Genomic DNA, 17,274 nt, shown 5'->3' with positions numbered 1-17,274 from the left:
AAAAAAAAAAAACAAAAAACAAGGCCGAAACGCAGAGGGAACAGAGGGGGGTTGCCCCACTCAGAAAATTTCAGGGACCCGTGATCCCAGTAGGTAAGCGCGCAAAACCGGCATAATCCTGCGGCACCACGAGTGGTTTTGCATCTGCCGTGGTGCAGGCGGTTTTATCAGCGACATACCAAGACAGACAGGCATAGTGATAAACAAGAAGGCGTAGGAGCACCGCCTGGGGAACGCTAGACAATCTGTAAACTATTTTGCATAGTTTCCGAGAAGTGGCGCTGGCCGACGGACATGAACGCACGCAGGAAGGCTACGGAGCGGGAAAGGGTAGGAGAGAGCACCAGGAGAGTGGCTGTTTGGCCATTTTTCGCTCACAGGTTAGGCAATGATTATACAGGCGGCACTATTGGTTCCACTATACTGAGAATCTCGCAAGTACTCGCCAAGTTCGGCATAGATAACACAACCAGCTATCATGTTATATGAAGACAGCCTGAGATGACACCAAATAGCAGGAAAGAAAAAAAGCTGTGCGCTGCTTTTCAAATGCAAAGCACACGGTACGATGAAGATAGAACGGTCATTTTTGCACCACGATCACAACTGTGATTAGATTACTGACACAAATGTTTAAAACATGAAAAATGAATACCATGAGCATTCAGTTATAAGGTGACTGCTTTTTCCAAAGATACCACAGGCAAGGGAGGTCACAGTGCTGTCATGACCAAAGTAGGTCATGTGAGCGGCCTGCATAAAGTCACCATACACAACCTCGCATATTCAGTCGCCCTCATGTGGCTTCAAACAATCACGAAGGGCATATTCGGGTCTGATGTACAGTCAAATAAATACAGGAATACATTCTTCAGGAGACACAAAGTTTAGTAGGACATCCGCCTTCTTTCGCACATGACCGTGCAGTAGCATGCAAGCGTAATTTCCTTGCAATAGAGTCAACTTTCAACACCATACACTTTTCCTGGCGACTTAAGCGTATACAGCTGCGGCAAAAACAACACATAATAAGCCTCATGGGAAGCTCTGAAGAGAATGCACATGCCCAGAGTCACTCTTCAAGGGGGAGACACTGCTCTTAAAACAGCTCCTTTTAATTTTCAAGTAAGCTCTGTGAAACTTGCAAGTCTTGCTGCTTTTCCTCCACTGATTTCAAATATTCCATTATTTTTGGAGTGAGTCAATTAGTTCCCAATATACTTAGAGATAATTAGCCCTTTTTGGACGAACAAATAGACAAAACAGTGTTAGTCATAGAACTCATCTTTACATTTTCCAATACTATGAACCCCGGTGAATGCAATAAGAAAGCAGTTTGTTGATGCATCACTTGGAAAATTTTTACAGCTCAATAATCTTTGGGGGCACCAGTGGCAAGGAACCCTTTTGAATTCCCATTTCAAACACCAAAATTCAACGAGCTGTAAAATTAGTTCCAAGCGGTGCATCCCAAAACCATTTCTCTTATTGCATTCACTGGGGTTCATATATTGGAAAACATAAAGATTACGGTTTTATGACCAACACTCTACCGTTCCTCCAAAAATGGTTAATTATAGTGCGAACTAATTGACTGACTGAAAAAATAATGCCATATTTGAAATCATAAAAGGAAAGTATATAAAAGGAAATGAAACCCAACCATATCGAAAAAGTGGGGGGGAAAATGATTATCCGGTTATATCATACCAGTGTGAGGTATGAGTGTGTAAACTAATAAAAAAATCAAACATATAGACACCTCCTCCATTCTATTTTTTTTTTCATTATGGTTTGCGCTTGTTTCTTCAATATATAGTTGCCAAATGGTGAAAAAAAGTTGAATGGTTAGTGCATCAGTCTATGCCTTTCACGTTTAGTAACTCTGCATGTTCATAGTTGCACCTCAAAAGTATTTGTCCAAGGAACACATGGGACGAGCACTCGACACAAACTGTTGTTCGCCAACAGGCAGCACCATCATAGTGAGAAATGGCATAACAGGCATGCACAGCATGAGCGTTTGCAGGTGTTTTATCGTGTGTACCCCTCTTCGAGAGATGTGTTTTTCTGCTTGTTTCGGTCTGCAAAGCTGCAGTTCGTGTTGAAATGGGCACATCATAGTGGTCGCTTGAGACCAACAGAAGATGCCACTGCCTGCCACTGGTACCACCCACAATCACACTTCCCGCACTAGCAAGGAGCAATTGTCGCCCAGCTGGTGGGCCCACGATGTGATGAGCAAACTTTTGGCAGGAGACAGGTGCCATTGTATAGGCGCTCTCTCTAAGCCCTGCAATCCCCTGTCATGCTGCACAAGCAGCTTTGTAACGATCGGCACAAAACTGCTTGATCCCCTTCAATCACGTTGGAGCGAGTGTTTGCGCACGTGCACGAGTCGGCCCTTCTCCCACTGCATTACTGGTGGTGGCATAGTGCTTCCCCCTCAGCCTGCTCTGCTGGAGAAGCAAGCAAGGGCCGCGGGCAAAAAGAGTCAGCGGATGGAATGCCCGACTGTGTTGCTCTGCAGGTCGGCAACCAGGCCGGCCTTCTGGGTGAGGGAACCGGGGAACAGGCAGCAGTGGAAGGGGCGTTTGCCGGTGTGGACGTGCAAGTGGGCGGCCAGGTGGACCTTCTGCACAAAGGCCTTGCCACAGTGGCTGCACTGGTGGGGACACTCGCTCGTGTGCAAGCACCGATGCCTTTTCAGGTTGCTCGAGGATGGTGTGACGTAGCTGCACTGCTGACAGCGCAGGAGCCGATGACTGTGGGTGCCTGTGCTGCACCCCGAGGCCATTCGGAAAAGGGCCTGTGACAGGGAGGGAGGTGAAAAACTGGGAGTCCTCTCACCGACATATGCGGTGCCAATGCACCAGAAGCAAAAGTTTAGAGGCAATAGTCTTTCTTCGGTTACTTAAAAGCGAAAATTCTGGTCTGTCTGCATGTCCCTCAACTCAGCCTTATGGACAAATGATGAAACCTTTCGTCGAAAAGAAGTGTGTGGCAGCTTAATCGCTCCAGACAACTAAATCTCCAAACTGCAAAGAAAACCTCAAGCACACTGGAGGCGTAACACAAGTAACTCGGTAGGTCCCATGTTCTTTTAGCTAGGAATACACCCTGAGGTGGTTTTAACAGCGGAGTTGTTGTAGCTGGCCGTAATGTGTGGCGCGTAACGCATTAAAAATGCTGAACACTCATGAGCACCACAAGCCTCACAGCGACCGCCAAGCATCCCCAGCTCGTGCAGTGGCTTTAGCAAAAAAAAAAAAAATGTAGAAAACCCCCAGGAATGTCTCACCAACCGACATTACAGCTGGTACAACACCTGCTACACGAAACCTTGACATGACTCCAGGAACGCCGTGCAAGCGTCGTGCATGTATGTGCCACTGCTGCGCCCTCTGAAATGCGAGACAAGCAAGCATCCCCAACACCACAGTGGCTCAATGAATTCTGTTAACTAAAGGTGAACCCACTGAATGCATTGTGGCCTTTGACTTGGAAGCACACATTACAGACTTGTACTGAGGCCTACACTTGTAGTTCGGGCATGCTAATTACAGAACTAGCAATCAAACAAGTAACAATTTGCATTTCCGCAAAATTGCCATTTTGCTCTGCGTTCAACAAGAGTGCCATAATGCAACACCAATTGAAACCTGCAATCACAAGGCACTGTCCCAACAGATCGCGCATGAGCAGTGTGAACATGGGAAGAGAGAAAGGTGCAAGGAGGATATTAGAGTTTGGGTTTGGGCTAGTTGGTAGCGGTAATCCATGACTTCGTGTAGCGCCAACAAAACGACAAGGACAAAGGGGCGATGGGTACAAGCGGGCGATGGGTACAAGTGCTTGTACCCGTCGCCCCTTTGTCCTTGTCGTTTTGTTGGCGCTACACGAAGTCATGGTTCAAGGGGGAAGTGATAATGAGAAAACATGTTCGGCAATGGCCCATTAATTTGTTTGAGTTCTCAACATCATAAGGTGTCCACGTAACGCTGTTTGACCACCACATGTTAAACACACTAGCAATCTGTAAAATTTTCCCCTCAGTGCTTGCCACAGTGTCATCATAGCCAACAATGTCAGCAATTTGGTGGACAGGATGGTATGGAGAAAACAGCACTTTTGACCACACTGTGCTCATTAAAAGAAATGCGTGTGAATCTAACACAAAACTGAAATCCTAGCTCATAAATTCAGAAAATTGTAGAATCTCTTTGAAAAGGTCACAGCCGCATCGCCATTGATCGCCATAGGCCTGGTGCAGCCAGCCATTGTTTTTTTGATGAACTCAGGTCAATCTCCCTTGGCTGACGTCGTCATGTCTTGTGCTTCACGAGTGCGTGCATTGCTTCTTCCTCTTTATTAGCTTTTCCTCAACGTTTCATTAAACACTGACTTCGACGGTCACTCCTCCCCCCCTTGACAGTCGAGTCTTGTTCTTAGGAGTCAACAGATTACAAACCTTGGTGCCAAAACGACCCCAATATTTTGTCTGCCAAGCCGATATTGACAACCAGGATTGATAGCCGTTCTTCAATGACTTCTACTAAGGAGATTGACGGACCTTCCCCAAAGGACCAACAATTATCCGGGTCTTTTGTTTGCCAGGCTGACATCGACAAGTAGGAGCGGTAGCCTTTCTTCGACCGCTTCTGTTTGAGACCGGCGGACCTTCCTCCAAGGACCAACAGTGACTTTGATCGAGCGCAAACTGCCACGACGAACTACCTTTCGAGACAAGCTTTCCACCATCTTAAATGAGATTGAAGACGGCCTCCGAAATGGCCCTTCGAACACAGCAATAGACGCAGCGATGTCCTTGGAGAGGATCGAGGCCATGTATCGACCAATCCAGAAGCTGGACGAGGATATTTTTATGGACACCAGGGAGGAAACGGTCACAGAAGAGACTTCCAGCCTGGCTTCGATCAATGACAAGGTGGTGAAGATAATGGGGGAGCTTCACTACAGATCTCCACACCAACAGTCTGGTGAGCCTCTCGTTTTGGCTTGTGACAAAATATGCGAGTAGCGAGCCCCCAACCACTAGAGCAAAGCTACCAACAACAGAAATAATCAAGTTTTATGGAGCTCGCCATAACTGGGCCAGATTTTTTATTGTTTGAGCACGCCGTACACAAAAATTCTAAATTGCACGCGACTGAAAAGTTTCATTACCTGACCAACTTACTGGCTCGGCGGCTTCAGCTCTAACTGGGCTTCCCACGACAGATCTGTGCTACACCGACGTGATCAAAATACTTCAGCAGCGGTTCGACGGTAAGACTGTTGTTGCACAAGACCCCTTGCGGGAACTGATCAACATAAGAGTGGTACTGTCGTCGACCTACGTCCCACAACTTCGACAGCTCTACGACGACAATCAAATACAATGCAGAAGCTTGAATTCCCTTGGAACAAGGGCAGAGACCTATTGCTCCATGCTATGTGAGCTACTTCTACTTCAAGAACGTTGTCTACTGCTTCGCAGTCAACTGGAATAGAGCGTGAGCAACAACCAACTGACCACAAGCAAAAGCTTAACGAACTAAAGGACTTCTTCGGAAATGAACTTGCGTGCCTGGAAGCAGTTATTCAGGACACGTCGAAAATAATGAAGTTTAAGACGAATGACAAGCCAGGAAAACAGCTGTGAACAGGAATTTTCGAACATCAGCATGCTGCAGCAACCCTGCATGCCGCAGCAGCTCTAGAGACGCAAAAGTGCCTGCTTTGTTCCGCCTCACATGATGCAGCGTCTTGCGCAGCTGAAAACATCATCATAGAGTAGAAGAGCCTCCTCACCAAATAGGGACGTTGTTTTGTTGTTTGAACCAAGGAAGAAAGGAAATTGCGTTCCTGCATTGTAAACGTTGACACGTTCTCTCTATGTGCGATGCAGATCTAGATAGTCAAGACAAGGGACAAGTGACTTACGCCCCTGTACAACTCCTTTACGGACAAGCGGGCTCCGTGGTCCTTCTTCAGACGCTGACCACCCAGGCTTCTGGCTCCCGTACCGCCAAACTGTGCAGAATTATCTTAGACGGAAATAGTCAATGAAATTTCATCACTACCAAAGTTTCCGGAAAGCTAGGTTGCGAGTTCATCGGAAAGGAGGTCCTAACCCTATGTGTCTTTGGAAGGAAAGAGCCTAACAAAATGTTAAGACAGGTTTGAGTACACTTACAAGACCCTACCGGATTAAAGGCCAACTGCACTCAAAATTTTCTTTGTCCAAATTTGATCCAAATAAGGAGTCTATGCTCTTAAAACCACTGTGGCAAGATCTTCAGCTTTGTAATCCCACAGCACGCTAGGTACCGTCGTTGTTCTAAGTACCTCCGAGCAGACGACGTTTGCACCTCGCGGAGAGTCGCCGCAACAAGTTTCGAGCGGCCTGTGACGGAGGTTGGAGAACCTGTCCCGTGAAACTCCGGCCACTTGCAGGGCGCTCCACCGAGTGCAGGGATGCGTTCACCCGGGGTTTCTCTGCCACCCCAGAGCGCTGTACCGCCATCACGTTTGAAACTAACCCCATAGGCAACAATATCCGCCATTTTTTTTCCAATGCAATAAAAAAAGATTAGAAGCCTACAAACTATTCACGCGCTTGCTAACGTTTCGGAGTTCGCAAAACTTTTTTTACTTGAAAATAATATTTTTACTAAAAAAAAGCGCGAAAAAAAAACGTTTTATAAATTTTTGACCACTTGCACTTCCACGTACAATATTGGCCGTATTTGGGATGGCCCATTAACCGCAATTTAACCACAATCTATCCACCACAATTAACCACAATCGGGCTCCACCCTTTAGACCTTTCCAAAAGTTTGACAACCTAACTAGAGTCGTTGTACACGCGGACATTTGGGTGGCTTTTGATGATGATGATGATGGTTGGTGTTTTATGGCGCAAGGCCAACGAGGGCAAAGAGCGCCAAAGAAGAAGTTATTGAGTTTTCATCACACCGTAAGTACTAAAACATGTAACTAAAAGTAAAGGTGATGCAAAACAAAAGACAATGGAGATGGCTGGTGTATAGGGCCAGGGTGATTACACATGATATGACAAGAGCTGCAGGAAGTTTACCTCAGCTAAAAACTTAAAAACACGTTGACTAGAAAACATTGGTTCGTCGGCTAAAAAATATGATGGGTGCAAAGGAATGTGTCGTCTGTATAATTCAGGGAAATGTTTGTGTCGTGTTGTGTCAAGTGCTCTGCATGTGATTAGTATGTGGACTACGGATAGGCCCTTTCCACACCTGCTACACGTGGGTCCCGAAGTTCCAGTGAGCAGGTGGGAGTGCGTCGCATGTGTGTGGCCTATCCGCAGCCTAGCCAGGGCAACTTCAGTGTATCTGTTGTGTGAGTCAGTTATGTAGCGTCCCAGTTGTGGTTTTATTACGTGTAGTTTGTTGTCTGTCTGTTGACTCCAATGTAGTTGCCATGTGTTACGAAGCTGTCGTCTGATGTGTGTCTTTAGGTCGGTGTAAGGTACTGTTGTTATGTCAACTGTGGTCATGAGAGCAGCAGCACTAGCCATTTGATCAGCGGTCTCATTGCCAGGGATCCCACAGTGACCTGGTACCCAGCATATGGTTATTTCTAAATCTGAAGCATATGCAGTCATTATGACCTTTAAAAGAACATTGATTACATAGTTTTTTGACGACCTTCCTGATGACAATGCCTGCACAACGCTTAGAGAATCTGTGTAGACGATGGACTTTGGAATCTTATGTTCGAGGATGTGATTTGACACGAGTAAAATGCCATACGCTTCTGCCGTGTAAATACTGCTGTGAAAATTCATTGTTTTGATAACTCTAAAATTTGGTCCGTGCGCTGCACAAGAGACAGTAGAATTAGTTTTGGACGCGTCGCTATAGAATTCTGCGCACCTGTACTTGTCCTGCAGGAACAGGAAGTGCTGCAGAATTGCATTCCTGGGTACCCTATTTTTTTCTACACGAATGAATGACAGGTCGCATGTTACAGGACGAAGATGCCATGGTGCGATAAAATTATGAATGTGTGTCTTGTGCGTGTTTGAAAGGGGGACATTGAGTGCAGAAGCACAAGCCTCCTCCCTAACTCTGAGAGAGAACGGTAAGGGCCTGTTTAAAAAGAGTTGTAAATTTGATGTATCGTTCATGATGGGATTAAAAGGATGGTTGGTCAGTGACACGATCTTGGATGCATACAACAGGTCAACATACTCCCGCTGATGCCCTAGGCACCATTTGTCGCACTCGACATAAAGACTTTCAACGGGGCTAGTGCGGAATGCGCCACATGAGAGGCGAAGGCCAAGATGCAGCACTGGGTCGAGCATTCTCAGTGCGGTCTTTGTCGCCGACCCATACACGACACTGCCGTAGTCGAGCCGAGACCCCACCAACGCTGTGTACAGGCGCAGCAGGAGTTGTTTGTCGGCCCCATAAGATTGATGTGAGAGGACCTTAAGAATATTCATTGTTTTTAAGCATTTGCATTTGAGCTGTCTGATATGTGGGATGAATGTAAGTTTTTCGTCGAATATAATACCTAAAAACTTGTGTTCCTTGTTCACAGGAATTGGCACATTCGCAAGAGTGATGTCTGGGTCCGGGTGGACGCCACGTCTCCTGGAGAATAGAACACAAGAGCTCTTCGCGGGATTAAGATTAAAGCCATTCTTGTCAGCCCAGCCGGCAAGTTTCTTGACGCCGAGCTGGACTTGGCGTTCGCAGATGGACAGGTTACACGATTTAAAGGATATCTGCACGTCATCTACATACATGGAATAAGAGATTGTAGGTGGCAATGCCTTTCCAAGAGAGTTCATTTTTACTACGAAGAGAGTGCAGCTCAACACTCCACCTTGCGGCACGCCATTTTCTTGCACGTGAACATTTGACAGTGCACGACCAACTCTGACGCGAAAGGTTCTCTCCGACATATAACTACAAAGGATGTTCAACATGTTGCCCGCAACACCGATTGACTTTAGGTCACTGAGGATACCGTACCGCCAAGCGGTGTCATAGGCTTTCTCTATGTCGAAAAACACCGTCAGACAAAATTGTTTATGCACAAAGGCATCCTTTATATATGTTTCAAGAGCTACGAGTTGATCGTTCGTTGATCGCCCCGCCCTGAAGCCTGCCTGGCAGCTCTCGAGAAGACCGTTGTACTCAAGGAAGTACACGAGCCTGCGATTTATCATCTTCTCGAGAAGCTTGCACAGGCAGCTGGTCAGGGCAATGGGTCGATAGCTAGCAGGAGAGGAAGGGTCCTTCCCTTCTTTCAAGAATGCTACAACTATGGCCTCCCTCCAAGACTTTGGAATGTGCCCCGAAAGAAATATCTTGTTGTAGAGGTGAAGGAGTGCTACAAGAGTGTCTGCGTGTAAGTGCTGTATCATTGTATATGTAATGTTGTCTGGGCCTGGAGCTGAGGGTTTACACGTGCTCAGAGCAGCCCTCAGCTCATGTAGTGAAAACAGGGAGTTGTAAGAAGTCTGTGATTGGTTGTTGTCGCGTAGGGACTTCTTTTCACAAAAGGCTTTATGTTTCAGGAAAGTGTTTGTGTAGTGTGCTGAACTGGACACGTGTTGGAAGTGTTCTGCGAGTGTGTCAGCCTGGTCTTCGAGTGTGTCCCCTGTAGTGCTGACCAGAGGCAGGCTGTGTGTTTGTTGTCCCTTGAGTTTGCGTATTCGTGTCCATACTTTCCTTGTGTCTGTGTAGGAGTTTATTGATGTTATGAATGTACGCTAACTCTCTCGTTTTGCCTCACGGCGCACACGTTTTCCTAAAGCCTTGGCCCGTTTGAACAAGAGGAGGTTTCCCGACGTGGGGTACCGACGAAGGATACCCCACGCCTTGTTCTGGGCCTCTCGCGCCCGCCTACAGTCCTCATTCCACCACGGCCTCCGCTGGTTGCGCGGGGCACCAGAGGCGTGGGGAATGGACTTCTCGGCGGCGGCGAGGATGTGCGCCGTGAGGAGTTGGGTAGATTCTTCAACGTGTAGGTGTCCTATGGATGTGTGGTGTAGTTTGGATGTCTCTGTAAATGTATTCCAGTTAGCTCGTGTTTCATTGAACCTATTATGGGAAGATGGACTGCATGGGCCTTTACCTATGTATGTAAGTGAGGTGGGGAAGTGGTCACTGCCATATGGGTCAGTTCCCACACCCCACTCGAGAAGAGGAAAGAGAACTGCGGAGCCAATAGCCAAGTCAAGACATGAGTATGTGTTGTGTCCTATGTTATGATATGTAGGCTGTTTATTGTTGAAAAGGCATGCTCCAGAGGATGTAAGAAACCTCTCTATCAGGCGACCCCGGGCATCCGTACGAGAAGAGCCCCAAAGAGAATTGTGAGCATTAAAGTCGCCTGTTAGAATGTACGGTTCGGGCAGCTGGTCAACCAGCGCCTCGACGTCAGAGCTCGAAAGTGATACATCAGGAGGAATGTATATGGAGCATACCGTTATCAACCTATTAAATATTATCAAGCGTATTGCTACAGCCTCAAGGATAGTGTTTAAAGTGACAGGGTGGCAGGCTAAGGATTTCCGGGCGATTATGGCCACACCGCCAGAAGAGTGTGTGCAGCCATCCCTGTCCTTTCTGAAGACCATGTAACTATTCAAGAAATTTGTGTGCTTGGAATTCAAATGTGTTTCCTGAACACACATTACACTTGGCTGATTAGCGTGCAGTAGTTCGTATACATCGTCAAGATTTTTAAGAAGGCCTCTACAGTTCCATTGAATTATGTTTTCTTTTCCCATTATTTAGTGTGAGAGCTACTCGAGTGTGTGTGTTTGTTTATGTGTCGTCTTTCGGGGCTGTGACTCTCGCCTTTTTTGGCTTGTCGGGAGGCTTTGGCGTCGGGACGCGTTCCTTGCGCTGCGTTGCAAGCAGGAACGGCCCGACATCCATGTCGTCGTCGGATGTCCGAGGGGTGCCCGACGGACCGGGCCCCCCGGACTTGGCCCCCCCTCGGGAGCCCTTCGTTTGAGCCGCCACCGCCGAGGGCGTCCGGGGCGCCAGAGGTGGCACGGGCGGTGCGGTGGGAACCGGTGCGGGGCCCGTGGTGTCCATCACCTCGGTACCCTCCAACGCACTGGAGGACGGGGAGACAGAGGCGGGAGCGGCACCGGTCCCGACGGAAGACGTTTGCACCACAACCGCTGCTGCCTCAGCAAGCGGCGTGGTGGCGGGTTGGGCTGCCAGAGGCAACCCAGGGGGGGGCGGGGCAGGGACCAGGTCAGACTCGCTGAACTGGGTCCCAGTGGAAACGAGACGCCGCTCCGCCCCCCGGCGAGCTGCGTCGGCGTACCTCCCCAGGGGGAAAGAGGCGAACCTCTTTCGCGCCTCTGGGAAGGTAAGGTTCTCAGTGACTTTCACCTTGATGATCTCCTTCTCCTGTTTGAATTTCTCGCATGTTCTAGAGTAGGCCCCGTGGGGCCCCTGGCAGTTAGCACACATGAGGGTTTGCGATGGGCAGTTGTCTGATGGGTGATCGTGTTGTGCTCACTTGGCGCATGTTAGTCAAACACGGCAGGCGGTAGTGCCATGCCCAAACCGCTGGCATTTAAAACACCGGCGGGGGTTGGGGATGTATGGCCTGACGGGGCAATGAATGAAACCTGCATTTACTGATTCAGGAACTGTGGAATGGTCAAAAGTCAATATTACATGTTTTGTTAGGATTTCCTTGTTATCTCTACGAATCATGATACGCCTCACTGCTGTCACACCTTGGTCCTTAAGGCCTTCCAACAGATCGGTGTCAGTTTCATTCATTAGATCTGACTCAGAGATCACACCCTGGGAGCTATTAAGGCTGCGGTGGGGTGTGACCCTGATGTCGAGATCTGCGATGCGAGTTTGAGTCAAGAGATTTGTAGCTTGTTGCTTGTTATTCACTTCTACAAGAACTTCTCCTGTTCTGAGTTTTTTGGCTTTGTAGGACTGACCAACAATGCCCTCAAGAAATTTGGAGATCAGGAAGACAGACTTTGTGGCTAGGGGGTTCGATGCATCAACAGATTCGATTACTAAAAACATAGCATAGTTATCCGGCTTTCGGAAACTCGTCGTTGGCAACAGAGGAAAGGATACTTCGGTGCGGCCCCTTTTAGGGGGCCGATCTTTGGATTTGGAAAATTTGGAAGCCATATATCATAGTATAAAAGCAGGGAGACGGGGGTACTTTCTCCTTTGACCTTACCCTGGTAGTCAAAGAGGTCCCGGAGCTCCCTGCCTGGTAGACAGGCAGGGAGCCCATCGGCCGGAGCTTGACCAAGGCTCCGACGGCCACCGTTAGAGGTTTCTACCCTTCACCTTAAAAACACATCGCCACGGTAGGGCACAGCTTATGTTGGGGGGCTCGGGGTCCGCGGTATCGCCAGTACCGTCACCAAGATTACTCAAGGTGCCCCGTGCGGGGTTTTGGGTGGCTTTTACCTCATTCGCTAAGTGAACCAAAATCAGCCTTTCCCATAGTACAAATACATCCGCACAAATATCTGCGGTCGTCTTCGCGAAGTGCAAAAGCTAACGAAACTGCTCCTCTCCTAAACAATAAACTAGATAAGAAGATTTTTGTTCAATTCCCGAGTGAACTTGCACTTCCACGTACAATATTGGCCGTATTTGGGATGGCCCATTAACCGCAATTTAACCACAATCCATCCACCACAATTAACCACAATCGGGCTCCATCCTTTAGACCTTTCCAAAAGTTTGACGACCTAACTAGAGTCGTTGTACACGCGGACATTTGGGTGGCTTTTACCTCATTCGCTAAGTGAACCAAAATCAGCCTTTCTCGTAGTACAAATACATCCGCACAAATATCTGCGGTCGTCTTCGCGAAGTGCGAAAGCTAACGAAACTGCTCCTCTCCTAAACAATAAACTAGATGAGAAGATTTTGGTTCAATTCCCGAGTGAAGTATTTACTTTGTTAGAGTGTTAGATTTAGCTTACTTGAAAGTAAAATGTTTTCAAAAGCACACATCTCTGTTAAAAGTAGACAACAGTGGTAGATAGGAAACTTTTTCGTGTTTTAGTGCATCATTAAGCTGTGGAAGCTGGCTTATAGTTTCAGACAACTTTTATAATTCGATTTTAATGTGCAGCAAGGCGAAAAATACTAGACCGATATTCACGAAGCTGTTTGTACATATTGTATAGTAGAAATAGTGATTGATCACCGCCTGCATGCGGTTCCCTACAAAGAGAGCGATGTGATAGCCGAGGCGCCAGCTAACGAAAGCTGCTTTTCAATGTTGTAGCTCACGTAGCTTTGTAAATCTGGGTCCCCTTTTTTACTCGCAATGCCAAGAACTGCTACTGCGGCAGTTATTCTGATGGAGAAAAATTACCGTCAGAAGGTCTACTTCATCTCGACTGAAAGCAACGCGATGCCGGAATTGCACCTAACTCCATTATCATGGGCAAACACTAGTGGAAGTTCTTATGTGGAAATAATAGTGCGAAACGCAACGCTACCAAACACATTTGAAGGCGGCGCTGAGCGGCCGGCCGTTCTGGCAAGGCGGCTTCCATTCCATCACGTACGTTACGTCCGGCCGCCCATAATGGCCGCCTTTCCTATTCAGTTTCGGTTCCGAAAACGGGAATGCCGCGAGCCATTTGCGTCACGCGTGTTGATGTTCGAAGCACAGTATTTTGCATTTCACGCCCTTTTTATGTGAAATTATTTTTACGTTGTCGAAAATTTGCGTGCAACCAGATGATTCCTGTCCCCGACAAGACGATCTTGAGAGCCATAAAGTCGCATTCTATAGACACGTTAGCCTTGATGTGCAGATCCAAGTGTGACAAGGGCTTACCAATTTTGATGGGATCTGACTTCTACTGGGACATCGTCACAGCAAACGTGAAAACAGTTGGACCCAGAACGAAAGCAATTAAAACAAGATTGGGCAAGACGGTTCACGGACCTGTCCTGACTCGAAGAAAGATAGTCCACTGTAAGAACGTCGTTCTACGCCAGCTTGCCTGACACCACTCCCACCTCTAAACAATCTTGGGAATTGGAGGCCATTCTCCCCCAAGAGCCAGCACATGCTTCAAGAAAATATGTTGTACAAAAGCCACGGAAGAACACACATTTTGTATGCATAAATTGTGCGCTCCCTGTTTCTAAGACCCAGGACGGTGACCTTGGTGACAATTCCAACGTGGAAGAGCAAAGACCCGTTCACTTGGTCAAATAGCCTGATCTGCACTTTTGCGTAGGAATCAGCAACTCGGATGAAAACCTAACGAGGAAAGCGAGAAACCAGCCAGTGACGCATTCCACGTCGTGGTGGGAGGGACCCTCATGGACTGCCTCTTTACACAACTCGCCCCATGAGTCGGAGTATTTTCCCGTGCAGCCACAGCAAATGAAGTAGGAAATGAGTCGAGAGACCTCTGCCTTTAAGATATGTAATTCGAATCCAGCAGACATTACCCCATCGAGCTGTCTGCTACAAACACAACCCGTAGTTACGCAAGTGTACCCATTTGTCTGCAACCTTCAGAATGAGAGAAGAATCACTGCGCTTCTGTAATTGATGAAATCTGGAAGGCTGAGACCTACTGAACCCAAAAATTCAAAGTACCACGTTTCTTCAAGCCACCATCTTCAAAGAATTGCACCCACATCACCATTTTCATTACACATGAGCAGCTCTAGCTCAAGCTGCTTCGTCTTCATTGCATCGCCATTATGTAAATAGAATCACCACCGTGACAACGAACGTAGTGGCCCTTGGGCTCTCCTTATTTTTACACCACTGTTTACAACTCATTTAAGGGTTCCTTTTAGCTATAAGAGACTGATAGACCAGCAGTTGACATATACATGGCAATGCAATGGCAAAGACAGGCAAAATTGCTGCTGCATTATATGATTAAGTGTCATATCAAGACAAAAACTTCTTCATTGACACATGGAATTCTCCATACACCACCCAAGTTCTTCAGGTGGCAAATACAGGGCACTGAACAAGGACAACTGACCAACAATGGGAAACAACCGAGCAGTCTGTAACAAACATGCGACAAGCTCAAGCGCTGTTGGAGGTGGCAGCAATTGCATATGCAGCCCCTAATGGTGCCACATCATGTTGCTACAACCGTCACTTGTAACTCAACAACTACCTTTGAAGCACAGCCTTTTTTCTGGTTGGAACAGCTCACAGAGTCCTCGTTAGCAAATGGTATGGCTAAGCTCAGACATTTGGTAGAAGTCAAAGTGACTATGGTGAGGATACAGTTTGACTGCATGGTCATGCAGTCATGGCCATGTCAGAGTGCAGACGGTGGACCTCTTCAGCCTGATGTTTTCGTCCCAGCAGATCAGAAGTGCGCTGACTCTCGCGACTGATGCCTACAAATATGAACAATGACACACCAAGCCACTACAGTTTTGTGAAGTCACAAAGCTTACTCTACAAGTCACTGCAGGGGCCAAGGGTGAATTTACAACAGCTTGTTGCAGCGTTTTGGCTTTCTAGAATTCACAATCGCAACAAGCAGCTTAACACGCTAATCGCGTCGTGTATTTTCTTTTGCAGCAGGACTGTCAACTGAATCGCGCCACCTGATGAGAGAACACACCGTTACTGAGAGCACAGACACTTTTGCATGCTGCTAAATCAAAAATGACGCTGGCGAGATCATCAGCAGTATTACATACCAGACAGGCCATTACTCTAGCAGCGCTCTTAGCAGCAACTCGCTGCCGGCAGCTTCGTCAGCGCGGTCGGGTTGAGAAGTGCGTATACCGCAACCTAGGCGTTAAAATGAACAGTGTTCGACTCGTTGTTAGGCGCGAGGTAAAAACAACCGGATGCCCCCAGAACAACGCAATTGAGCCACGGCGCTTTGAACGATTATTAACGGATGCCAGCCTCACTGTACCAGCGTAACCAGCGGCGCGCAAAATGAAAGACACGAAATGTGCGCTAATAAATTCTCTAAGCTTACCGAAACTTCGCGCAAACACTTACGAACTGCGCTGACCAGTGCATCATTTGCCTGTCATTTTTGCGTTGCGGAATAATCTGAACGCAACTGTCAGCCCATACATCACCGGGAAAGAAAAGAGCTAGCTCATACGCGTCCTCACGTTGACCAAGCCGCTCTTCACTATCTTTGTTGTTGTGTCGTTCAAACTGAGTCGATGAAACATGGAATGAACATCCATTGCGGCTGGGTTAGACGCGCTGCTATTCTCTCAAAGTGCACGCTTCTCCACGCCTAGGCTGCTCGAGCACGCGGCTTCTTGTTTCCCTGGATACTTCACCCGCAAACGCCGCACGCAGAAAAGGAATCGGGAGCCAGTTGTCACACTGCGCGAGTTGTCAAAAACCGACTGGACGACTGGGCGCCGCCATTGTTGATGCCATCGTGACAAGACTAAAAACAATTTTTCTACCTTCACGCTTTGCGTGACGTAAACCATAGAGTTTCATACAAATAACATTGTAAGAAACTCTATGACGTAAACATCTTAATGACATTTGTTATAATTTCTGATATGTAATACAAAATACACATTTTTTTAGTTTTATAAAAATTAAGCGCTATTTAAATGGTAGAAGTTTTTTAAATAGACAATTTTGTTCTTGGTGGATAAGCCGCCTCTGTTGCAGCCGTTTTGTCGCGTATCCGAAAGTGAGACGAAGCGGCGGGAGTAGAGTGTACTAGAAGTTTTAGAGTGGCCCGACCGGCGGCCCGGAGCGGTGCTCCTTTCGCGCAGAAAATAGCGGCGGCGCTGCAGTCAACGACAACTGAAAGCGGCGGCTGGCCGCGCGCACGGCCGCACGCCCGGCCGTATTGTCGGCGGCCAGGAAACGCTGCTGCTGTACGCGCGGAGCGCTTGAAGCTTGTTCCGAGGGACCCCCGACTGTTTAAATATACTGTAGATGCAGTGGAGCGTGGGTAGCGAAACGAGAAATAAAGGCTGCGGCGCATTTTCCGTTAATTTTGCCCTTTCTAATCGATAACAAAAAAACTACGGTTTTATCGATCCTTTGGTACAGTGTTCGTAGCGGGTTGTAAATTAAGTAATTGCAGCGACATTTTCGCTATTACAAATTTCCCAATAAAACTTTTTTGCGTGAAGCGGCCTAATATGAACGATTTCATGATTGCTTTATGATCCTGTCCTTGTTATGCTGCTGGATGGACATAATTCGTTCACACAAAAAAATTAAAAAAATACGAGGCCTGGAATGATGGCTTTT

General features: G+C 47.4%; 1 protein-coding gene across 2 annotated transcripts; it reads right to left on the bottom strand.

Moving 5' to 3' along the window:
- Nucleotides 1-42: 42 nt before the first annotated feature.
- On the bottom strand, nt 43-16,421 carry LOC144179113 (uncharacterized). Of its 2 annotated transcripts, XM_077707342.1 has the most exons (4): nt 16,145-16,421; nt 15,298-15,413; nt 5,947-6,050; nt 43-2,809 (listed from the first exon to the last, which is right to left on the bottom strand). In XM_077707342.1, exons 2-4 carry the CDS (start codon nt 15,314-15,316, stop codon nt 2,495-2,497), a joined length of 438 nt encoding a protein of 145 aa, XP_077563468.1. In that variant the 5' UTR covers nt 15,317-15,413; nt 16,145-16,421; the 3' UTR covers nt 43-2,494. The 2 variants fall into 2 exon arrangements, with proteins under 2 accessions (XP_077563468.1, XP_077563467.1); XM_077707341.1 differs by having other exon boundaries at nt 15,298-16,421.
- Between the last annotated feature and the right edge of the window lie 853 nt (nt 16,422-17,274).

Source organism: Haemaphysalis longicornis, unplaced genomic scaffold (assembly GCF_048455015.1).
Source record: "Haemaphysalis longicornis isolate Haplotype H1 unplaced genomic scaffold, Haemaphysalis longicornis Haplotype H1 scaffold_4, whole genome shotgun sequence".
In the NCBI taxonomy this organism is placed as follows: Eukaryota; Metazoa; Arthropoda; class Arachnida; order Ixodida; family Ixodidae; genus Haemaphysalis; species Haemaphysalis longicornis.
This window is presented reverse-complemented; position numbering and strand designations above follow the sequence as displayed.